Source organism: Elgaria multicarinata, chromosome 11, assembly GCF_023053635.1.
Source record: "Elgaria multicarinata webbii isolate HBS135686 ecotype San Diego chromosome 11, rElgMul1.1.pri, whole genome shotgun sequence".
In the NCBI taxonomy this organism is placed as follows: Eukaryota; Metazoa; Chordata; class Lepidosauria; order Squamata; family Anguidae; genus Elgaria; species Elgaria multicarinata.
Genome location: NC_086181.1, coordinates 39,849,860 through 39,874,100, shown reverse-complemented (window position 1 = coordinate 39,874,100; position 24,241 = coordinate 39,849,860). Strand labels below are relative to the sequence as shown.

The 24,241-nt window shown below is 48.1% G+C and overlaps 1 protein-coding gene across 3 annotated transcripts in view; it reads right to left on the bottom strand.

Annotated features, from left to right (window-relative positions):
- Positions 1-1,324: 1,324 nt before the first annotated feature.
- The window catches only part of LOC134406902 (vigilin-like), a 72,488-nt gene continuing 49,571 nt past the window's right edge, over positions 1,325-24,241 (bottom strand). For 2 of the 3 annotated variants that reach the window (XM_063138555.1, XM_063138556.1), the window contains exons 17-28: positions 21,578-21,796; positions 20,024-20,245; positions 19,108-19,326; positions 16,762-16,900; positions 15,093-15,220; positions 13,673-13,777; positions 10,266-10,400; positions 9,977-10,120; positions 7,078-7,257; positions 6,102-6,218; positions 4,600-4,731; positions 1,325-2,792 (exon numbers count right to left, since the gene is read on the bottom strand). In XM_063138555.1, the coding sequence (XP_062994625.1) occupies positions 2,700-2,792; positions 4,600-4,731; positions 6,102-6,218; positions 7,078-7,257; positions 9,977-10,120; positions 10,266-10,400; positions 13,673-13,777; positions 15,093-15,220; positions 16,762-16,900; positions 19,108-19,326; positions 20,024-20,245; positions 21,578-21,796 (1,833 nt within the window). In that variant the 3' untranslated portion in view covers positions 1,325-2,699. The remainder of the gene's footprint in view (positions 2,793-4,599; positions 4,732-6,101; positions 6,219-7,077; positions 7,258-9,976; positions 10,121-10,265; positions 10,401-13,672; positions 13,778-15,092; positions 15,221-16,761; positions 16,901-19,107; positions 19,327-20,023; positions 20,246-21,577; positions 21,797-24,241) is intronic. The other variant, XR_010025991.1, reaches the window with a different exon arrangement.

Here is a 24,241-nt window from a genome sequence, read left to right as displayed (position 1 = left end):
TTAATTTCCTCCGCACCAAACAGGCAGGGCACCCCCTTCCGCCAACGCGATCACAGACCGCCTTGCTTGGCCAATCAGTGTGCTACAAAGGCGGGGCCCCAGGTGCAGCTGCACGGTTGGATTGTCAGCGCCAGTGGGGAGGGGCAAGGGGACAGAGGCGACCAATCAGGGCATGTGAGGCAGTGTTGTTAGCATAGGTGACTCCATTTCAAAAAGGAAACTATGAAGTAGCCATTATACAGCAAGCGAAGTGTCACGTACGCGAGGGTGTCTCCTTGTATCTGTCTTATCTGACAAAACAATAACCTCGGCTCCAGTGCAAGTTAGCTTACAGGAGAGCAAAGGGATTGTTTAACAAAGATTAGCTATGCTCCAGTGTTACGTTCTGATTGGTTCATGCTGCTACTGGGAACTGCCCTTTGCAGGCTTCAAATGCTGTACTGAATTCCCTGTTTTCTCTGTCTGACTGCTCGCCTTTGAAGAGACTCAGATCTTGATTATAATCAATAAAGCGCTTTTGAACCCTCTGTCGCTGAAGTGTGGAGTCGTGCTTAGGGGCTGATTGGATCTCTTCTGTAGGGCGAAGAACATTTATCTAACAGTGTTGTCCTGAATTTCCCACCAGTCAGCTTCATGGGGTGACCCCATTGGGTTCTAGTATTACAGAAGAGGGAGAAAGATGTCTCCTTACCAACCTTCTCCACACCATGCATAATTTTGCACACCTCTACCATGTCTCCCCTTAGCCTCCTTTTCTCCAAGCTGAACAATCCCGACTGTTGTAACCTTCCCTCCTAGGGAAGATGTTCCAGCCATTGTAGCTTGTTGACTCATCAGCAACCTAAAACCTGCCCAGATATCCCTCCCCCTCCCCCATCCTTTCCAGCCCCGGAAAAGGGGCCATTAAACACATATTTCTCACATTAAAAAAATTAGCTGAGCATTTTTCCCACTCCATTTTTATTTGGAATTAGAAAAGTCCACAGTCACCGCGTGACCTACAGAGTTTGCATATTTCCTTAATCAAACTTAAGTTTCTTTATTTCCCCCCTCTCGGTTTTTTTTCTTTTTCTTTTAAGGCCAATAGTGTTCTTCGCTTTTTGTAAATTCTTTTTATTTCTCCCCACAATCCCGCCTTCAAAAAAAACCTGAATGGAAAAAAAAAACCTTGGTTACATTGTTCTACTACATGCAGCCTTCCTCAACTTGGGGTGCTCCAGATGTGTTGGACTACAACTCCCAGAATGCCCCAGTGCTGGGGCATTCTGGGAATTGTAGTCCAACACATCTGGAGCACCCCAGGTTGAGGAAGGCTGCACTACAGCTTCTCCTTGCCTCGTCATGCAGACATGGCAAATGGGGATGGAGGGGGGGGAACAGGTGGAGCTGCTGTGCTCACTTCCACCCCCTTCACACACACACACACACACACACACACACACACACACACACACACACACATATACACACACTCTCTCCAGAAATCACAGTTTAAACTCTGGAAAATATGGTGAGGACTAGAAACTTAAACAATGGGAAAAAAAGAAAGCGTCTGTCTTTGTTCAATGTTGCATATTTTCCCCTAATGTTTCAAAGCATGTGCAACTTGGAGGAAGACACGAGGAAGGGGGAATTAAAAAAGGGGGAGGGGTTGAAAATGGGGGGGGGGGAACCCAATCACAGACTCTATACTGTGCCATGGATGAAAAAGAGGGGATGGGAGAGAGAGATTGGCCCCGTTCAGACAACACGCTAAACCACATGGCTGAACCACAAAATGGTTAATGGAACCATTTTGTGGTTCAGCAGCGTGGTTTAGCGTGTTGTCTGAATGAGGCCAGAAAGAGAGAGGGAGCAGGCACGAGCCTGCCTAATTGCCAAAGTTTCTAAGTGCTACCTGCTTCTAAAGAGTTTCTTCCAGCCGTGGGAAGCCGGAAATCTCGTCCCTAGCTACGCCCGCCCCGCCCCGCCCTGACATGGCACTTCCCCCCACCTTAGTCCTATCCCAATGGTGCAGCTCCAAATTCAATAGTATCGCCTGGGAGGGGGGTGCTATTTGCAAGCTTGGAGGACCAGTGGCCCAAGGCAGGAGGGCTGGCTAGCTGGCGGGGAGGGGGGGAAGGAAGGAAGGAGGGCCTGTTGGAGGCAGCCACACAAGAGATCAGCCTGTCCACGGACCTCGGGCTGAGCCCCAGAAAGTTCGGCTCCTCCGGTCTGTTCTGGGCGTGTGAAACATGCAACCATCCCACAACTGTTAAGTAGCAGGAGTCGGGGAGGGGAGGGAGAGAACGGGTCCTGGCTTTTTTCGGCTGAGGTGGGAGTGTTACAGCCAAGTTTGGCCAAGAGATATTAATGCCCTGAAGTTTGGCATGGGGGGTGGGGTGGGGTCGGAAAGAGACAGAGAGGGAGAAAACAAAAAGGACGGAAGCCACGTGAGGCTTGTTTACGTTTGTGTGCTTACAACCCGGCCTACTTTGGCTCGACAGGAAGAAGGACGAGGAGGGAGGCTGGTTATGGCTTTTGATCGGTTAATGGATTGCACGGAGTTGAGGGAGAGAGTGCAGGAGGGAGGAGGAGGAGGAGGAATCAGCCGCGTCCCGACAGCAAGAGGAAGGCGGCGCAGGAGAGCCGTGGCGTGACGCCCGAGGGAGGCAGCTGCAGCCATGCCTGGCCGGTCGGGTCCTCCGCCCCCCGTGATTTCAAAACTTCTTGGGGCCCCAGACGGACGTCTGCTTGGAGACCACACCGGTGCCGAAGACAGGGAATTCTTCGGCGCTGCTCATGTCTGGAGCCTGAAACCGTGGAAAGGGGAGAGGTGCCGGTTAGAACGAACACGGGCCAGGGCGTAAGCCGGGCACTTACCCTGGGCACCTCCATGTGAGCAACAGAGCTGAGGGGGTAAAACCAGGGGCCGAGGAGGGAAAGGAAAGCAAAGCCTCCTCTCTTTGGGCAGTTTGTATTCCAACTGGTTTTAAGAACTAGTAACTAAGAACTGATGCCTGAACGTTGGTTTCTGTTCACCACTCTGCCGCAAAGATCATCTTCTTGGCTCGCCGCTCTGACCATGTTACTCCGCTTCTGAAATCTCTTCATTGGCTTCCAATTCACTTCAGAATCCAATATAAACTTCTCCTGTTAACCTTCAAAGCTTTTCACGGTCTAGCTCCTTCCTATCTCTCCTCTCTCATCTCACACTATTGCCCCGCTCGTGCTCTTCGCTCCTCTGATGCCATGTTTCACGCCTGCCCAAGGGCCTCTACTTCCCTTGCTCGGCTCCGTCCATTTTCTTCTGCTGCCCCTTACGCCTGGAACGCTCTTCCAGAACATTTGAGAACTACAACTTCAATCGCAGCTTTTAAAGCTCAACTAAAAACTTTTCTTTTTCCTAAAGCTTTTAAAACTTGATGTTGTGCAGACTTTATACTGTTAGTTTTACCCTACCCTGTGCCTGCTTACCCTACCCTGTGCCTGTTTGCCTTCTCTTCCCCTCCTTATTGTTTTACTATGATTTTATTAGATTGTAAGCCTATGCGGCAGAGTCTTGCTATTTACTGTTTTACTCTGTACAGCACCATGTACATTGATGGTGCTATATAAATAATAATAATAATAATAATAATAATAATAATAATAATAATAATAATAATAATAATAATAACGTGCTGTTTTTTAACCTGTGAGCATGAGGGCAGGGCCTGTTTTGGTATCAAACTTGCCTTTTTCAGCCTTGGAGAAAGGTAAAAATAATCCAGGCTAATATTCCACACAAACCCTCTATGTTTTGATGTAGCGGATTCCACATTTAAAGGAAACAAAGGTGCTAGTCCTCATGCCTTTTTTTTTTTTTTAAAAAAAGCATTACAAGATTGGGAACTTTAGACTAAGTTTTCTCAAAGTAGGGATCCAGTTGTCCTGAGCTCCCACCTATCCTACCCCTGCCTTCTTTACACGGACAGCCAAGGGAGTTTCTGCTTTCATGCACCACACAGAAGATACCTTAAACCATGGCTTTAATTAAGCCAGAAAGCCAGGCCATGTTTAGAAGACACCTTAAACCAGAAAGCCAGAAAGCCAGGCTGTGTTCAGAAGACACCTGAAACCATAGCTTTAACCACGGTGAATAAGGCTTTTTGTTTTATTCACTGCGATTAAAGCCATCGTTTTCAGGTGTCATCTGAACACAGCCTGGCTTTCTGGCTTAACCACTGTGGCTAAAGCTATGGTTTAAGGCAGGGGTCCCCAACCTCCGGGCCACAGACCGCTCCCGGTCCGTGGCCTGTTAGGAACCGGGTTGTGCAGGTGAGCTGCTTTCACTCCACCCCACCCCCTGCCCCCACCCCAGCATACCTGGGCGCGGGGGGCGCCATCTCGCCTGCCCAGCCAAAGCAAAGCCAGGATGCTGGAGTGGGGGTGGGGGGGCGGGCTTCCCAAAACCATCCCCTCAAACCCCTCCCCCCCCCGGTCCGTGGAAAAATTGTCTTCCACGAAACCGGTCCCTGGTGCCCAAAAGGTTGGAAACCACTGGTTTAAGGTGTCTTCTGAACGGGGTCACTGCTTTTATGAAGGGAAAAGTTGGGGGTGGGTGGTTTTGAGCCAGACCTTATTCCCAGAGGCGTTCCAGGGGGCGTCGCGCACCACAAAGCCCTTGGCCGGGCCCCGGGGCTCCTCCCCCAAGCGAGAGGGGGGCTTCATATACGCAGCCATGGTTTCCGTCTCCACCACATCCATCATCTGCAACGAGACAGCAGTCCGTTAAAACCTGAAGGAGCCGCTGGAAGCTAGCTGGAGGCTTCCTCAGGGGCTTTAAAAATCAGCAGCTACCACCGAAGAGCAGCCTTAGCTCGGTACCTCTTCAACCTCCCCCCGCCCCCCTCAAAAGACACAAATGCCTCCCCGTTTTGCTCGGGAGAACCGGCACGGGGAAGGAACACCACATTTGGGGGAGATCCATGGAGGCCCAACTGGTGTCGGCACTGGTTTCATTTCAGCGCCAAGTTCCAGACATGGCTTTTTAAAAAGCCTTTGATGGCTAAATTCACCGAGCCTGTACATAGTTGTAGTTGTTTTAACTGCTTTTAAATCCTCTACTGGTTTTTAGCTTATTAACCGTTTAATTTGCTTTTAGCTGCGTATATTTATTGTTTTAGATCGTTTGTACGATTTCATCTCTACGCCGCCCTGAGCTCCTTGTGATATAAGGCAGGATACAAATGTCTTAATAAATAAATAACATAAATAATAATAAAAAATAGACCACTGCTGCAGACACACACGGCTTGTGGACTGCAAGACTGAGAGGGCCCAATCTGAAGATTATGATGGGATGTAAGGGAAGTGGCTGCCTTAAGCACCTTGCAAGCAAGCCTGATCAGGGCAAAGCCTTCCCTTCGATCCCTGCTGGTTATCAAATCTTACAGACGGCCCAATTCACAGCATCCTGCCACACTGCAGAGCAGCCTTCCCCAGGGAGATGGGAGTAGTAGTCCAACCCATCTGGAGGGCACCAGGTTTGGGGATGGCTGATACAGGCCTCATTCAGAAGACAGCTTAAACCACAGCTTTAACCATGGTGATTAAAGCATAAAACCTTATTCACTGTGGTTAAAGCTGTGGTTTAAGGGGTCTTCTGAACACAGCCTGGCTTTCTGGCTTAACCACCGTGGTTAAAGCCATGGTTTAAGGTGTCTTTTGAATGGGCCCAGCGTCGAACAGCCTAATCACTGGAGGCTTGTGGCTCCGATCCAAATGGGAAGGTGAACCTGCTCCAGGTTCAGCTCCTTTAGAGTTCTGACTAAAACCTGGAGTGGATTCACCTTCCCATTTGGATCGGAGCCACAAGCCTCCACTGACCCTAATATGCCCCCAGTGGTTGACTTGATGCCTGCAAGGGGTAGAACAGGAAGACAACAGCCCTCTCCTGTCCTACCTCTCTAGAGGCACCCTGCCTTTGGACAAGGGTGTTTCTACCTGGAAGCCTTCGAGATATTTTCCCTCCCATAAATCTCTGTAATCTCAGACTCGCAGCGGCGAGATTTCCAAGCATCAGGATGGAATGTTGCCCCAATCCACCTGACCCCCCACCCCATATCACTTCATCTCACATATTCCTCTTCCAGGTTCAGCATGTGGTCGATCGCATCATCCACGTTTTCGGGCAGCCCTGTCACCGTCACTCGGTCTGGGTCGCTGGAGCCTGGCTGAGGGAAGCGGATGTCCACCTGGTGGGGGGAGAAGGAGAGGACCCTTGAAGAAGTGGAATGGATGGATCAGGGCCCTTACTGGAGGGTACAGACAGGACCAGGACGAGGAGGAGGAGGAGGAAAGATTGCTAGTCCAGCATCATTAGTGGGCAGGGCAGACTGCAGCACGATTCTCTTCTCAAACCTCCCAGAGTGCAGGACACGGAATAAGGGGCTCAAGTGACAGGAAACCAGATTCCAGCTGGACATCAGGAAAAACTTCCGGTTAGAGCAATACAATGGAATCAATGACCTAGGGAGGTTGTGGGCTCTCCCACGCTAGAGGCCTTCAAGAGGCAGCTGGACAACCATCTGTCAGGGATGCTTGAAGCTGGATTCTTGCATTGAGCAGGGGGTTGGACTTGAAGGCCTTACAGGCCCCTTCCAACTCTACTATTCTATGATTCTACTTGAAAGGTTGTCACACAGAGGAGTGCCAGGATCTCTTCTCAATCGTCCCAGAGTGCAGGTCATGGAATAATGGGCTCAAATTTCAGGAAGCCAGATTCCAGCTGGACATCAGGAAAAACTTCCTGACTGTTAGAGCAGTATGAGAATGGAACCAGTTACCTAGGGAGGTTGTGGACTCTCCCACACTAGAGGCATTCAAGAGGCAGCTGGACAACCATCTGTCAGGGACGCTTTAAAGTGCATTCCTGCATTGAGCAAGGGGTTGGACTCGGGGGCCTTGGAGGCCCCTTCCAACTCTGCTATTCTATGACATCATCCAGGTCTTCTTTGCTCAGGATTTTCTCCGACCATGGAGGGACTTGAGCACCCCTGGTCCTCAGGCGGCACCTGATGCCCACCCTCCCTTCCCCACAGAGCCTGCCCCTACCCGGAACTCTTCCATGAGTTTTCGGATGGCCTTGCCCCTCCCACCGATGATGCGGGCGTGGACCCGGTGATCCAGGCGGACGTCTTCACTGACCATCTCCTCGAGGTCAGCCACAATTTTCAAGATGGCATCCCGGGCACCTTCAGCATTCTTCTCATAGCCAGTGATGGTGATGAGCTCCTGCCGGGGCCGAGGGTGGAAAGAGGGGAGACAAATTGAGATAGAGAGGGAGAGAGACCACGGATTATTAAGAGCAGTCCTGCAGACATTTATCTCCGGCTTGCCGAGGGACAAAAGAATCTGCTCTGACTCCTAAGTTTTCTGCAAGTCAAGAAAGCGGGAAGCTGCGTTTCTGCTTTGACCTGGTAGTACGGCGGTCTAAGCAAAAGCTCTCTAGGAGGGACACAAAATTCTTACTTGCATAGTACTCTAACCTTAGTACTTGCATCGCTGTGTTGATGAAGCTTCAAAAAAGAGTGGCTTTGGAGTGGGAGTTGCCAGGATCGTGTCAGCTCCAGCCTCAAGGAAGTACAGAATTTGCCTCCTCTGGACAAGTAAGAAACCAGATGCTGCTTCTTTTCTCTTCATGGGGGAAGGTGGCTTTCCAGATGTTGCTAGATTGCAACTCCCTAGCCAGGATAGCCAATGGCGAGGGATGACGGAAGCTGCAGTCCAAAAACATCTGGAAGGCCACATGTTCCGTACCCTTGCTTGGCAAGCAAGGCTAAAAACCAAGAAGATGCGAAGTCATCCCAGAATCTGAAGATCAGTGATCCAGGCAACGCCGTTCGCCCTGCTACCATGGAACAGGCTCCCGTATTTGACAGCTTAAAGAAAATAAGATTTAATCAAATACTTTAAAGCTGCCTTGGCCATGCTGGTGTCATCCAGACGTGCTGAATTGCAACTCCCATTGCGGCCAGAAACACATCTGGAGGGCACTCGGTTGACGAAGGCCGCTTTTAAGTATTAAATTCATTAGAACCAACATCACGAAGAGGTACTTTAATCATCAACAGGTTTGATGGCTCCTGCTAATGACGTATGTTACACCGGGACAATGAATCTTTTTTTGAACGAACTGCAACGAATCATAGGATTTCGGGCAATCCTAAGCAATGACGTTCACTGCTCATATTCCTTTTCTTGCTTACCCGCCTCTCCCTTTGGAGCGAGGCGGGGAACACCATTAGCACAACAATACAATCTAAATCAAATCCATAACATTAATTAAAAGAGCATATAAAACTAATACCATATCAAAATAACAATCCAGACATCTTAACATTCTTAGTTTAAAATTCATCTGCGTCGGCCTGCTGGAAGAGGCTCGTTTTTATAGCTGTCTTAAACTCAGGGAGTTAAGTTGATGAACCTCCTCCGGCAGGCAACAGAAGAAAAGGTCCTCTAGCAGGTGGTCACCACAGTCTGGGGCGACAGAAGAAAAGGTCCTCTGGATAACAGTTGATACATCTCAAGTTCTAGCAGGTGGTCCATGGGAACATCTTTACTATGCACCCCCGGTCTGTCGCAAGACTAGGGGCAAGCTGGCCCCACTTCTATGTTGTTGTTTATTCGTTCAGTCGCTTCCGACTCTTCGTGACTCCATGGACCAGCCCACGCCAGAGCTTTCTGTCGGCTGTCTCCACCCCTAGCTCCCCCAAGGTCAAGTCTGTCACCTCCAGAATATCATCCCTCCATCTTGCCCTTGGTCGGCCCCTCTTCCTTTTGCCTTCCACTTTCCCTAGCATCAGCCTCTTCTCCAGGGTATCCTGTCTTCTCATTATGTGGCCAAAGTACTTCAGTTTTGCCTTTAGTATCATTCCCTCAAGTGAGCAATCTGGCTTTATTTCCTGGAGTATGGACTGGTTTGATCTTCTTGCTAATAAATGACACCATAACTAAAAAACCAAAGGGCCTGGTTCAGACGACAATTCAGGCTCTGTGGTTAGCGAAAATGTGGTTCTCTGGGGTTGGCAATAACCACACACTGTGCTGACATACACAACACTTTAAGCTATGATTAGAGCCGCTAAACCTGCTGCAGATGGTCCAACTATGGTTAGTGTGTGATCAGGGTTTAGCGAAACGCATTGCACAAGACACCTTAAACCCTGCTTAAGCAAATGCCTTAACCAGCAGGGTTTAAGGTGTCTTCCAAACAGGCCTAAAGTTTTTTTAAAATGCTTAGCTGCTACCTACACAATGACATCCTCGTCTTCACTTGAGGCTTTGGAAATTCCCTAACCGTAGCCAAACAGGCCGTTAATTAACCAGCATACCAAGACTACAGCAAGGCGGTGAAAATAAGGTAGATTCAAAGACTATTTTTTAAAAGCAGCAACTAGACTTGGAAAACACAAGGTGCTAGAAGTTGGAAAGACCTAAGGGCACAATCCTATGCATGTTTGGAGAGAAGAAGCACCTACAAAAGCCAGCATTCCCTAACCAGCATATCTGTGGTCCTTTTTCTACCTAAACAGGCATAGGACTGTGCCCTAAACCCCTCCCCCACCATCATTTTGAGCTCATACCAGGAAACGTTTTGATTAAGTTTAAGTGCTTGAACTTCACTTAATTATTTTTTTCTAGCCCCATCTGATTAACTCAACAAGGCTTGCCTAAGAATTAATTGGATGTGAATAGATACCACCATCACCTGAAAGTCTAGGGTTTCCCCCCCCCCAACCAGGAAGTGACCAGGCAGGGCTTCCTTCAGGCTTTATGAAGGATCAAATCTAATCGTGAACAAAGCCACAGCCTCCATCTGCTTAGAAAAGCGCTCAAGACCAGTTTGGCAGGACCATCAGCATTACTTCTTCTTGCGCTTTGTCCTTAATCCTTTGCTGGGGATCTATGACACACACTCAGAGAGGGAGAGAGAAAGAGATACACCCACCTGATTCTCATCTCCTTTGTCTGGGAACTGGACGGTGACATCGTGGTCCTTGCGGATCTGGGAAATGACCGCTCCCTTCTTGCCAATGATCTTTGGGTGGTACTTGGACTCCACACTCACCGTCAGCTTGAAGCCCCGCAACGCCTGGGAGGAAGGAGGAGGACAGAAGCAGTGACTGGCTGGCCAAGAGGGGCCTTTGCCACAGTGCTAGCCAGGCCTCATTTTGGCCAGCGGAAGCGGCGCAGAAGTAGCGTTTTGGGGACCTCGACCCGCTCCTCTCTGGCAGTACCCGGTCTTCCTGCTCGGCCTGCAGGTCTTTCACTCTCTCTAGGAGGCCGCCCCTGGCTCGCTCCACGTTGGGTACCAGGCCCGTGATCTTGATGACGTCGGATTGCTGCTCAGGCTGGGGCACGGAGATATTCACCTAGGGGGACAAAAAAGGACTCTTTTAAAAAAAATACCCTTTTAAATTAACACACACACACAAACTTCATTGCAAGTAGAACATTAGCACAGCAGGCAAGGCTCCCTAATCTTTTCGGGTTGGTGGGCACTCTCACAAAATGGCTGCCACGGGGAGCACACGCTTGCCCCTTCACAAAACGGCTGCCGTGGTGGGCGCGGCTGGTCACAGAAAATTCATTTGCCGGAAGGCAAGCTGATGAGGCTGAAAGAAAAGTCACTTGCTCAAGAACCTAATTGCAAGGCAGAGGAGAGGTCTGAGCTTCGAAACATAAACCCCCCCTTTTGAACGAAAATAAAAATGGTAGTGGGGGGGCAGCACTTTGCTTTGCAGCACACCAGACTTCCAGATATATTTTTTTAATTAAAAAATAATAATTAACATCAGGAGGGGCACGGGGCCTGGAAGCACTGTAAGAGGTGTCTGCCGGCACACAAGTGCAACTCAACCATCACTTTGGAGATCTCAAGGATGGGATGGGCTAGAACATGTCCCCAGGACTGGACTGGGTCAGCAATTTGACTCCCCTGGGCTGGTTGACAGTTCTGTGCCCACCACAGTGCCAAATTCATGGAGGCTAAGCCCATCGGTGGCTACTAGTCATGAAGAGACGGCTGAGGGGGAGACATGATAGCACTCTTCAAATACTTGAAAGGTTGTCACACAGAGGAGGGCCAGGATCTCTTCTCGATCCTCCCAGAGTGCAGGACACGGAATAACGGGCTCAAGTTACAGGAAGCCAGATTCCGGCTGGACATCAGGAAAAACTTCCTGACGGTCAGAGCAGTACGACAATGGAACCAATGACCTAGGGAGGTCGTGGGCTCTCCCACCCTAGAGGCATTCCAGATGCAGCTGGACAGCCATCAATCAGGTAGGTTTTAAGGTGGATTCCTGCACTGAGCAGGGGGTTGGACTCGATGGCCTTAGAGGCCCCTTCCAAGTGAACTGTTCTATGATATGGCTATAATTTACTTCCAGTATCGGAGGCAACGTGCCTTTCAATACGAGTTGATGAGGCAGCACCAACAGGAAGGGGATCTTACCCTAATGTCCTGCATGTGGGTTTCCCATTGGGCCAATGCCGGACTAAATAGTCCAAGGCACATAACTTTAGAAGTCTGAAATACATCATAGCCTCTTTAACGGCGCATTCCTATGCATGTTTAAAGAGAGGAAAAAAAGCCTACAACTCCATGCTGACTAGGGCACATTGGGAGTTCGTAGGCCCTTTGTCTGCCTAAACACGCGCAAGGTTGTGCCGTGAGTGAAGAGGCGAGGCTATGTTTCAGACTTCTGAAGTTATGCGAGAAAAAATGGCTCGCCTCTTCACAAACTGTCATCCATCAGAACTAGTGGCGCTCCTGCAATGACCGGCAGCCGGAATGGATTCGTCGGGCATTGCAGGAAAGACGCCTTTTTCGCCAAGCTTGTTGCATAACGCTGCATTGTTCGCCAGGAGGCACTGCATGCCAAGTGCTCCGGTTTAAACCCACCGTGGGCGTCATGACAAAAATAGGAAACGCAACCCGGGATGCCTGGATGCAGCGCAGGGCTTTTTGAGGCACTTCAGGAGGAATTTGATGAAGGGTATGATGACCTCATTTTGCACAATGAGTTTAGGTGGCTGAATAAAGGGAAGGCTCTGGCCAGATTCTTGAACCTGACTAAAGACATTGGGCCTGTTCAGACAACACTTCAGGCTCTGTGGTTAATGAAACTGTGGTTCTCTGGGGTTAGCACTAACCACAAGCCGTGCTGTTGCACACAACACTTTAAGCCCAGGTTAGAACCATTCGCTCTGCTGCAGACAGTCCGACTGTAGTTAGTAAGTGAGCAGAGTTTAGCAAAACGCATTGCACAAGACACCTTAAACCCTGCTGCTTAACCAAAATCCTTAACCAGCAGGGTTTAAGGTGTCTTCTGAACAGGCCCATCAAGGTGTTTCTGATGCTCAGCAGATTGAACAGTCTGGCTTCGGCTGGTGGACTTCGCTTTCCTTTCAGCTGCTGGAAAAAGCTGAACAGCCTGAACAATGACCTTAGGGAAAAGATAAGGACCTTTCTGGAATGACCGCTTCCGCCAATTCTTTGAAAGGTAGACCGAATTTGTGGAAATCGCACTTTCAGAGCAAATCACTTTCCCCCTTCTCTTCAATGAAGCAAGCTGGTGGTTTCAATGACGCACCATTTGTGGGTTATCTTGAAACACTTGAGCAATTCCATGCCTGATTTCAACAGTTTGCTAACGCTGAACGAGCCGCGTCATTTGAAACCGTTTCAGCCTGGCTGACATCACAGAAATTGCAGCATCCGCTGGGAAACGTTAAGTCAGGCTGGAGTAGAGTGGGGGAAAAAACCGAGCTGGAGATTACGGAGTTACAGAATGACTTTGCTTAAAAAGCAAACGCAGGGCATGACTATTTTTGGAACCTGGTTGATTCACAAAAGTTTCTTTTGCTGAAAAAGGCTGCTTCAAAGGCCCTTTTTGAGCGGGAGGAGATCGCTCTTCACATCAATGAAATTCATCTAATCAAAACATGGAACGCGGATGACTGATGATCACCTGGGCTACTGCTGGAGAGCATCACGCTTTTCATAGCCCCCAAATTAGGAGGAAAGTGAAGCTGACGTGCAGCGTCAAATATCGCACTAGCTTGGAAGAGCTGCCCTTCGATGCATTTTACAATTTGGCAGAATTTTAACGTGGATTCACAATGGAGTCGTCCAAACTTTAACTTTAAACTGGGGCAACTTCTGATCTGCGCACGGCCTCCCCTCAGGGCAGCCAATTTTGTGGTAATGCTTCCTCAAAAGCCCAAATTTGCTCCTCAAAGGCTGCTTAGCCCCGGCTGTGCAAACCATCAGGCCGTTCTAGGAATTAAGCCTGCTTGCAGCACCCCCGGTGGGCAGTGCTGGGCATGCAAGCGATCGAACATCCATACTAGTGACACACCCACACCTTTCGCAGGGCGCTCATGCTCTCGGCCCCCTATTTCCCCATCAAGTTCTGCCTTTCCTTGTTGCTGGGGCAGGTAAGAGCGACGCAAAGCACTCACGATCAGCTGCGTGGAGAAAGCATCCATGCAGGGTAGCATGGAACAATAACGCCGACAGATCTGGCACCTGCCCCTATCCAGGAGCCAACCAATGGATTTTGTAAATAGCACCACCACTGAACTGAAGGGACAAAGCCCACACAGGCCTAGGTGTGGGCCCTCAAGCCCCCTTTACCTCATATTCCTCCATCATCTTGCGAATGCCGGCTCCCTTCTGTCCGATGATGTAGCGATGAAGATCAAAGGGGACATCAACATCTATGGTGATGGGAACCAGTGCCTGGGAAGAGAGAAAGGCGGCAGATTCAGGAGGGAAGCTTCAGAACTGCCCCTACCACCAATCCCTTATAGGGTCCGTTTTGGTGGGCAAAGGACTCACTCGATATGAAGCTTGGGCAATAGGGCAGGGATGGGTAAACCTGCCAGTTTCGCTTCCTCAGATGTTTTAAAGATTTGAATTAGTTTTATGTATTTTATGGTGTTATTTGTGCTGTACACTGCCTCGATCCAGAGGGAGAAGCGGATAACAAATAAATAAATAAATAAATAATTATTATATCTAAATTTAAATCATAGAATCATAGAATAGTAGAATTGGAAGGGGCCTATAAGGCCATCAAGTCCAACCCCCTGCTCAATGCAGGAATCCACCCTAAAGCATCCCTGACAGATGGCTGTCTAGCTGCCTCTTGAAGGCCTCTAGTGTGGGAGAGCCCACAACCTCCCTAGGTAACTGGTTCCATTGTCGTACTGCTCTAACAATCAGGAAGTTTTTCCTGACGTCCAGCCGGAATCTGGCTTCCTTTAACTTGAGCCCATTATTCCGTGTCCTGCACTTTGGGAGGATCGAGAAGAGATCCTGGCCCTCCTCTGTGTGACAACCTTTTAAGTATTTGAAGAGGGCTGTCATGTCTCCCCTCAATCTTCTCTTCTCCAGGCTAGACATGCCCAGTTCTTTCAGTCTCTCTTCATAGGGCTTTGTTTCCAGACCCCTGATCATCCTGGTTGCCCTCCTCTGAACACGCTCCAGCTTGTCTGCGTCCTTCTTGAATTGTGGAGCCCAGAACTGGACGCAATACTCTAGATGAGGCCTAAACAGGGCCGAATAGAGAGGAACCAGGACCTCCCGTGATTTGGAAGCTATACTTCTATTAATGCAGCCCAAAATAGCATTGGCCTTTCTTGCAGCCCTATCGCACTGTTGGCTCATATTCAGCTTGTGATCTACAACAATTCCAAGATCCTTCTCATTGAGATTCAGCAATCTCAAGTATGTCGTGAGTTTTGGTAAATTCTTATCGAAACGAATTGAATCTAAATTCCCACCCATCAGCATCAGCCAAATTCAACAGGTGCAGCAGCGCCTAGGTCCGAATTCAACACTGCCAATGGAGCTGGCACGGGCTGGACATCCGAGAAAACGGTCGGACGCCGCCAGTCCCGATCTGCATTCACTCTCCCGCAATTACGCATGCGCAACTAAAGAGCTGGAGAACCATCTAACCTAAGGCTGGTACGTCGTGGTGTACAGGTGGATCTGACTAAGCCATTAGAAGGCTGCCCTGCACCCCAGTATAGAAGGGGGGGATTCCTACCAGCAGAGCTGCCCGGGCCCCCTCACACTTCTCCTTGCGCCCGGAGATGAAGATGATGTCACATTTGCGGGGGGCGGGGTCCGGTTCGGGGCTCACATCGCCGTTTTCCTGAGACGGTGCTTCTGAACCTGGTGATGGAAGCAACATCATGAAGAAATTCATAGCATCGTAGAATAGTTGAGCTGGAAGGGGCCTCTAAGCCCATCGAGTCCAACCCCCTGCTCCACGCAGGAATCCACCTCAAAGCATACCCGACAGATGGCTGTCCAGCTGCCTCTAGTGTGGGAGAGCCCAAAACCTCCCTAGGCAACTGATTCCATTGTCGTACTGCTCTAACAGTCAGGAAGTTTTTCCTGATGTCCAGCTGGAATCTGGCTTTCCTTAACTTGAGCCCGTTATTCCATGACCTGCACTCTGGGAGGATCGAGAAGAGATCCTGGCCCTCCTCTGTGTGACAACCATTCAAGTATTTGAAGAGTGCTATCATGTCTCCCCTCAGTCTTCTCTTCTCTGGGCTAAACATGCCCAGTTCTTTCAGTCTCTCCTCATAGGGCTTGCCCTTCCCAACACTGAAAAGCCCAGTCAGGGAGGCTTTGCACATGATGCCCCTGAAGAATGTGGCATGCAGGGCTACATCACGGAGCAGGGCCTTTTCAGTAGTGGCACCCCCCCTTCCAGGATATGGAACTCACTGCCAATAGAGATCCGGCTGTCCTCATGTTGTCGTCGTTTAGACACCAGTTAAAGATCTATTTGCTTGTGCAGGCTTCTGGGGCATAGGCAAGTGCTTTCTTCTTTGACCGATTGCATTGATGCTTTCATTCTATTCGTTTATGTGCTTGCAAATTTAGAGACACGATTTTAATGCTGCTTGAGGGGTGTGCTGTGGTTTATGTAGTTTCTTTGCCAACCTGGGCTCTTTGTGAGGAAGGGGGGGGATATAAAAAGCAATCAATAAAGAGATGCTGAAAAAATATCCAGTAGGGATGCGCTCCGCTTCTCCTCGAACCGGAGAAGCAGGAGCGGAGCGAGGGGCTTCGCCTACCCTTAAGGCGGAGGTGAAGAGGATTGGGGGGTCCGCGGAGCGTTGCGAAGAGGATCGAGGTGAAGGCGGATCCTTCGCCTCGATCCGGAGCTCTGCCAGAAAGGTAAGTGGGGTTTACCGGGCCCTGCCGCTGTCGCCCATGCGGCAACAGCGGCAGGGCCCGGTAACCCCCCCCTCCCTTACCTGCATCCGTCCGCAGTCCCTCGGCTTCTTCAATTGAGCCCGTGGCTCAACCAGGAAGTCTAGGCCGCACCTGCGGCCCAGACCTCCTGGTTGAGCCACGGGCTCAATTGAAAAAGCCGAGGGACTGCGGACGGATGCAGGTAAGGCCCCCCTCCCCCTTGGTCTCTGCAGGTAAGGGAGAGGAGGGAGGGGGCCTTACCTGGCGCCACTCCCCTCCACTGCGGAGCTCCGATTAGGAGCTGGAGCTCCGCGGCGAAGAGGAGTGGACTATGGGCGGCGCAGATCGGCCCGCGGGGCGGAGCGGGGGGTCCATGCACACCCCTAACATCCAGCTCACTGTATGAAATCCAACTGCAGCTTAAGCCTGGGACCACTAGCCATTTCACACACACAGACATCTCACAGCACCCCCTAAATTTATACATACATATACATATATACCTGAATTGTCATCTCGCTCCGGGAACTTGATAAGTACATCATGGTCCCGAGTGATCTGTTGCACCTTGTAACCTTTGGCTCCCATGACAATACGGTGGAAGCGTTGCGGGATGACGCATTCCAGAACCACTTGGGCCTCCTGGTGAGAGAAAGGAAGCAAAGTGCGGATTGGTGCCTGTGTGTATTTTCTGCGCACATGGGGCTGGGGAGGAACGAGATGGGGCACAGGCTATGGTTGCTGGCACGGCAGGAGACATCGCCACTAAACGTGCACCAGTTGCTGGGGAACATGGGCGGGAGGGTGCTGTCGCACCGCCTCCTGCTTTGTTGGTCCCTGACCGACAGCTGCTTGGCCACTGTGTGAACGAGTGTTTGAACCCTCGGTCTGATCCAGCAGAGCCCTTCTTATGCTCTTAGAACAGCCTTCCTCAACCTGGGGCGCTCCAGCTGTGTTGGACTACAACTCCCAGAATGCCCCAGCTGGCTGGGGCATTCTGGGAGATGCAGTCCAACACAGCTGGAGCGCCCCAGGTTGACGAAGGCTGTCTTAGAACATCTTGGAAAGCAGGCGAGGAACGGCAGCATCAGAATCAGACTTTTGGGGGAGCGGCTCTGCCCGTACCACAGGCCTAGTCTCAAGGCACCAAAGGAACTTCTGCTTTACAAATCTTTTTTATTATTTCGGTTGCGACACGCAAACTTTTATAAGAAGCTGCCTCCCGTGAAGTCAGGCCATTGGGCCTCTTGGCCTGGTCTTCTCTGTTGCAGCCTTTCCCCAACCCGATGCCCTCCGGATGTATAGGACTGCAACTCCAACCATCCCCAGAATACTGGGGGTCATGTGAGTTGTAGCCCAATGTATCTGAAGGGCGCCAGGCTGGGGGGGGAAGGCTGGTCTTTTCTGAGTGGCCGTGGCTTTCCAGGATATCTTTCCCATCATCTGAAAGCTGTTCCTTTTAACTGGGATCCAACGTGGAATTCTTCAGATGCACAGCGCTGCGTTCCAGCTTTGCAGCTATGACTGCTGATCCCACATGTATCTCCCAAACAGATAACCCATAGGAGAGGAAAAAAATGAAGCAAAAACACAAACCCTATATTCCTGTATCTATCTAGGTTTTATCAGCATTTAGTGGCCCTGTTCAGAAGACACCTTAAACCACGGCTTTAACCACTGTAGTTAAGCCAAAAAGATGGGCTGTGTTAAGAAGACACCTTAAACCATGGCTTTAACCACGGTAGTTAAGCCAGAAAGATGGGCTGTGTTCTGAAGACACCTTAAACCATGGCTTTAACCACAGTAGTTAAGCCAGAAAGATGGGCTATGTTCAGAAGACATCTTAAACCATAGCTTTACCCATGGTAGTTAAGCCAGAAAGACGGGCTATGTTCAGAAGACATCTTAAACCATGGCTTTAACGACGGTAGTAAAGCCAGAAAGATGGGCTGTGTTCTGAAGACACCTTAAACCATAGCTTTAACCACAGTAGTTAAGCCAGAAAGATGGGCTGTGTTCAGAAGACATCTTAAACCATAGCTTTACCCATGGTAGTTAAGCCAGAAAGACGGGCTATGTTCAGAAGACACCTTAAACCATGGCTTTAACGACGGTAGTAAAGCCAGAAAGACGGGCTGTGTTCAGAAGATACCTTAAACCACGGCTTTCACCATGGGGAATAAGGCAAAAAACCTTATTCACCGTGGTTAAAGTCATGGTTTAACGTGTCTTCTGAACACAGCCCGTCTTTTTGGCTTAACCACCGTGGTTAAAGTCATGGTTTAAGGTGTCTTCTGAATGGGGCCAGTATTAACTAATGGTAACCAGCATTCTTCAATGCTATGTGATCCTTCTCACCCTGCCGCACTCAGACCAGGCTGCTAATTTCATTATTTCTGCGATTCCCACCACCACCACCACATTGTTGCCAATTCTCAAACGGAAGAGATATTTCTACTGGATGCTGTTTCAATGCCACGGGATTTTTGCTGCTATTAATCAACTCAACATTAAGACTTGGTGTTCTCTCGTTTTGAGGCTGTCAGTTATTTCCCAGTAAAAACTACATCGCTGAAGGGGATATCATGTTATTAACTCCATTATATATAATTGCTCCCCTGCCCCCAGGAGAGACATTTTCTAGGACAAGACCAACGTACATGAATCACGTCGGAGCAGTGGTACTGTGACAGTCCTAAGGCTCTTTTTTTAATTGTTATTAAAATATGGTATGTCGTGGGGTATCGTTTTCTAGTATTGATCTTGAAAACCGCACAGTGACCCATCAGAGAAGGACAAGGTACTTCCAAGCCCTCCAGCATCCAAACACCCTGCAGAGCGCCCCCTACCAGGTCCCCGATGATCTCCAGGATGCGTCGCTTGGCAGCGTCCACGCAGTCTTTCGCCCCCTTGAGCGTCACACGGTCACTCTGGACACCGGTGCGGGGGAAGCTCACCGTGACCCCGCCGTACTCTTCGGCGATCTCCCGCAGCACGTGCCCCCGGCGGGCCACAAAATGGCGGTGGTATTTGGGCTCCACTGTCATTGAATCTTCAATGACGTTATCCTGGGCAGGAAGACAGAGGGGGAGAAAACGGGCCACAGCTCTCAAGCCACAGAATGTCCAAGTTCTCCTCCTCAGAATTAAGCACAAATCTGTCGGACTTATCCCTGAAGTTTCCTTTTCTACAGTGGACAGAGGGTATCCTAGGACTGGACCTTGCAGGAAACGGTTCCTGTTCAGGCCTAAGTGTTAGATCCAGGAATTAACATAAGGGGCAGAGAAGGATCCCACCAACATCAGGTACTGTTTTGGAACATCCCCGGCTTAAATACTTTCCCCCCTAGACTGTAGGAAAATGAAGGATTTGCAATGGAGGTTCCTTTTTTGTTTGTTTTTACAGTGGAACAAGGCTATCCTTCCCAACCAGGGTAGCCTCAGCTTCCACGCCACAGAATTTCAAGTCCCGCCACCCCTCTCAGAATTGAGCATGATCCATGGAAGTGCCGCTATTTGGCTTTGTGGAATTCGTCTTCTCCTAGGACTCAGGAGTTTTGGAAGCTTTTGAGTTCTTTCAAGAAGACTCCAGTGGCAAGACGGCAAAGGGAGAGGGTCATGCTTGACCAAGACCCAAATAAGGATGACTCTTCCAACAAAGATGTTGAAGGGAGGCAGGATATTAAAAATAATAACTAAGGAATAAGCCATGGCGACTCTAATCGGCCCCTACACGTGCCTTCCCCCACTATTCAGACGGCCATACCAGGTTCCGGATGAGGTTCTCCAGCTCGTGCTGGGCCTGCCGCACCGCTTCCTCCTTCCCCACGATGGTGATGAGCTCCTGGTCCTTGTCTTCCGGAGTTGGGAAGATGATACGCGCTCCGGTGCGGTCCCTCACTTTGCGGATGTTCGCGCCTCCCCGGCCGATCAGAAACTTGTGATACTCTGGCTTGGCGTGCAGCTCCTCCGAGTGGTTGTTGATTTGCTGGAAGGAGAAGGACGGCAAAGATGGGGGCAAAGGTCAAAAGTCGAAGGGCCACCCAGAAGGAATGGTTCAAAGATGGCTCAGTTGTCCAAGCTTAGGTTTCCTGCCGGATTGTACAAATAAATGCTCCTGCCTTCTAACTGGTAGACAAGTTGCTGAGGCAGTCAAGGCGTTTTTCCCAAAACAGGTTTGACGGGGATCTGACTGGGATGTTGGGCATCTATATCGCCCAAAACAACCTCTCTTGTTTATAGATTTACAAAATTTGTATATCACTTCATACTTGAAACAGATTCCGGAGTGGTAAACATAAAACAATAAATGATACAAAAAATTAAAAAAAAACATTATAATAGAAAACACAGAATGCCAATTAAAAACCTCGCCTGTCAGTCAAAGGACGCTTCCTGGGAGAAAACTGTTTTCAGGAGGTGCTGGAAACAACACAGCGTTGGTGCCTGCCTGACCTCCAGGGGCAGGGAGTTCCACAGAAAGGGGGCCACCACGCTGAAGGCTCTTCTCCTGGTGGCCTCCAATTGGTCCATAGGTCCATGTGGAACCACCAGGAGCATACCTTCTGATGACCTCCGTGATTGGGCAGGTTGTTAAGGGAGAAAGCGCTCTCTCAGGTATCCCTGTCCCAAGTTGTTTAGGGCTTTGTACACTAGTACCAGAACCCTAAACTTGGCCCGGTAGCAAATAGGCAGCCAGTGCAGTTCCCTGAGCAAAGGAGTTGCATCCTATCTGTTTGATTTTTATTTAAGTTTGGTTTATTTTTTTCAATTGAAATTTTCTATTTAATTGGGAGGCAGGCATGCTGCAAAGCGTGTAGTTCAATTAAGGAGTTCACTACCACAAGATGTGGTCACGGCCACCAATTTGGATGGCTTTAAAAGGGGGTTGGATAAATTCCTCGAGAAGGCTCACAATGGCTACTAGCCCTGATGGTTATGTGCTACCTCCAGTATCCAAGGCAGTAAGCCTATATGCACCAGTTGTTGGGGAACATGGGTATGAGGGTGCTGTTGCACTTATGTCCTGCTTTGTTAGTCTCTGGCCGACAGCTGGTTGGCCACCGTGCAAACAGAGTGCTGGACTAGATGGACCCTTGGTCTCATCCAGCAGGGCACTTTAAAACAGAACTCCAAAATCTAGAGTCCACCCATGCCCTGGTAAAACTAGAAATGCATGAAAGCAAATGGAGCTGGATCTCAGAGCCTTTCTGCCTTGGCAAAGTACAATAAAAGTATGAAAGAATAGGTTGGGAGAATAACTTTGCCTGGCCTCTTGCCGCCATAGAAAGAGGTTTGCCTGTTTCACATGAGCTGGTACCTTCTCTTCGGCGAGCTGCAACAGCTGCCGTTTTGCTTTCTCCACCTCTTCTCCGGGCCCGCGGATGGTGACCTTGTCACTGCCCGAGCCTTCGGAAGGAAAGTGGATGTGCACCCCTCCACACTCTTCCATGATGGAGCGCACCAGCCGCCCCTTGGCCCCGATCAGTGAATTATGCAGCTTGGCTGGTATAGACACGTCCACCTCTTTAATGTTAGCCTGGGAGGGAGGGAAAGAGAGAAAAAGAGAAACGCAAGACAACAAGGGCTACAAAATCCTCTCTCCAGGTTCAAGGGCGGAAGATAAATTGCACTTGCTTCTTAAGCAATTCTGAAACATCTAATCCGTTTGTATTATAACAATATTTTATATCCTGCCTTCCATGCAAACCACAAGGTAGCCAACAGGTCACATAATGAAAATAAAATAAAGCAAGATCAGCAAACCGCAGGAGCCAGGGACTAAAAATCTATGAACAGTAAGCAATCAAGTTAAAAAGGGGGCACCCACGCGTATGAAACTTACGAGAACAAGGCAGACTTGGGCTGGCACTATGAGAGTGAAGAAGAGGCCAGCGGAACAAGATTTGGGCACGAGCAGTGATGTGGGGTGGAAGACGTTTGAACCATTTAGAAACGTATCGTTTCATAAAATTAATTTAGTAAGAGAATGAAGGGATGTTTCATAAAATTAATTTAGCAACAGAATTAGGGAATGCAGAATTAGTGACAGAATAAGGGAATGGATGACAAGGTTAATCAAATCCAAATTTACATTGTGATTTACTTTCAGGTGACAATCCTTCGAAGGCTCACCTATTTTTTTTTTTATAATTTTTATTCATTTTCAACACTATATAAACATAGATAAACATTACCAAATATAACTAAAACAACACAATAAGCAAAAAAAAAATAACATCAAACATCTGTTACATACATCTTGAATAAATGTTGAGTACAATATCAAAAGCTATTACATATACCTTATCAAACTATAACATCTTCGCTCTTAACATAAAAGTGCACCCCCCCACCTCGGGATCATTCTTGAGTCCAAAATCTAATCGTTTCTTCTGCTGGTGGTTTCCCACTTCCCTTAGTAAACACAAACACTAGGAACTGTTTCCAAATTCCTTCGAACTCAATTATTTTAGTTATGCCTTTTCTCCACTTAATGTTACATGTCAATTTATCATTGATGGCTATATCCCATACTTCTTTATACCATTCTTCAATAGAATATTCCCCTTGGATCTTCCAGTTCCTAGCTACCATCAACCGTGCTGCTACCAACAAACTCGATATCAGCTCTATAGTTCCTTTTCCACACTTTATCTCTTCAAATAGTGACAGCAATGCTATTTTTGGTGTTTGTTCTATTTTCATTCCCACTATTTCTTCAATTTCTGAAAACACCATCTTCCATAATCTTTGTACATATTTGCATTGCCACCACATATGTAAATACGTTCCTTTTTCCCCACAACCTCTCCAACAATTTGCTGAATGTTGATCACTTATCTTATTCAATCTAACCGGGGTTAGGTACCACCTCCATAAAATTTTAAAATAGTTCTCCTTTATTCTTACTGATAAACTTCTCAACACTCTTTGTTTCCATAGTCCCTCCCAGCTCTGTCGCCCTATCTGTATCTTCAAATCTGATTCCCAAACCATTTTCTCTGTATTCTCTCTAAACTCCTTCTCTAACAATATTTTATATATTTCACTCATTAATCCTTTTGAGACTATACTATCTCCTTTTCCTTTCTCCTTACTTACTACTAATTCTTCAAACCTCGTCATCTTTCTACACTTTCTATTATCCTTAATCCACTTTTTATTCCATTGTTCTAATTGACCATATTCTAACCACGATAGCTTCTTCTCCTTTAACAAATTTTCCATATCCTCTCTTGTTTTAATATCACTTAACCAATCCTTTAATTTTATTTTATTTTTTTCTTTTAATATTTTACACAATCTACCCTTTAGATCCTCTGGGAAATTCTTTAACATTATTATCGGTGCTAAGGAAGCAGCTTCCCTTTAAATTTACTCCAAATTTCCCATTGAGTCCTCAGGAGTGGATTATCTATACTTCCAACCCACTTTCTTCCTCCATCTTTAAAAAAAACATTCTCCAAATTCATCTCTACCTTACTTATGTTTTTTTCTTCCATCCAATATAAATCTCCTACTCCCATAATTGCTTCTACAACATGTCTTAATCTATTTGCTACGTAATATAATTTTATGTTTGGGAGACCCATTCCGCCCTTTTTTTGGCTTAGGTACCAATTATTTTTATTCACTCTTGCTCTCTTTTCTCCATTACAATATTTATTAATAATATTTTGCCAACTTTTTATCTCGGTTTCTGATATTTTTATAGGTAACATCCTAAATACAAAATTAATTTTAGCTAATATCTTCATTTTTATCAAAGCTATTCTCCCAAACCAAGATAAATTTAATCTTTTATATTTCTCCAATTTCTCTAATACCTCCTTCTTTAACTTCGTTAAATTTTCCCTTTCTAAATTTTCTAAATTTTTGGTAATTTTAATTCCTAAGTATTTAATCTCGTCCTTGACTTTCACTTCCATTCCCTTAAGTGCCAAATCCTTTTCTTCCTTCTTAGTATAGTTAAATAGCATCA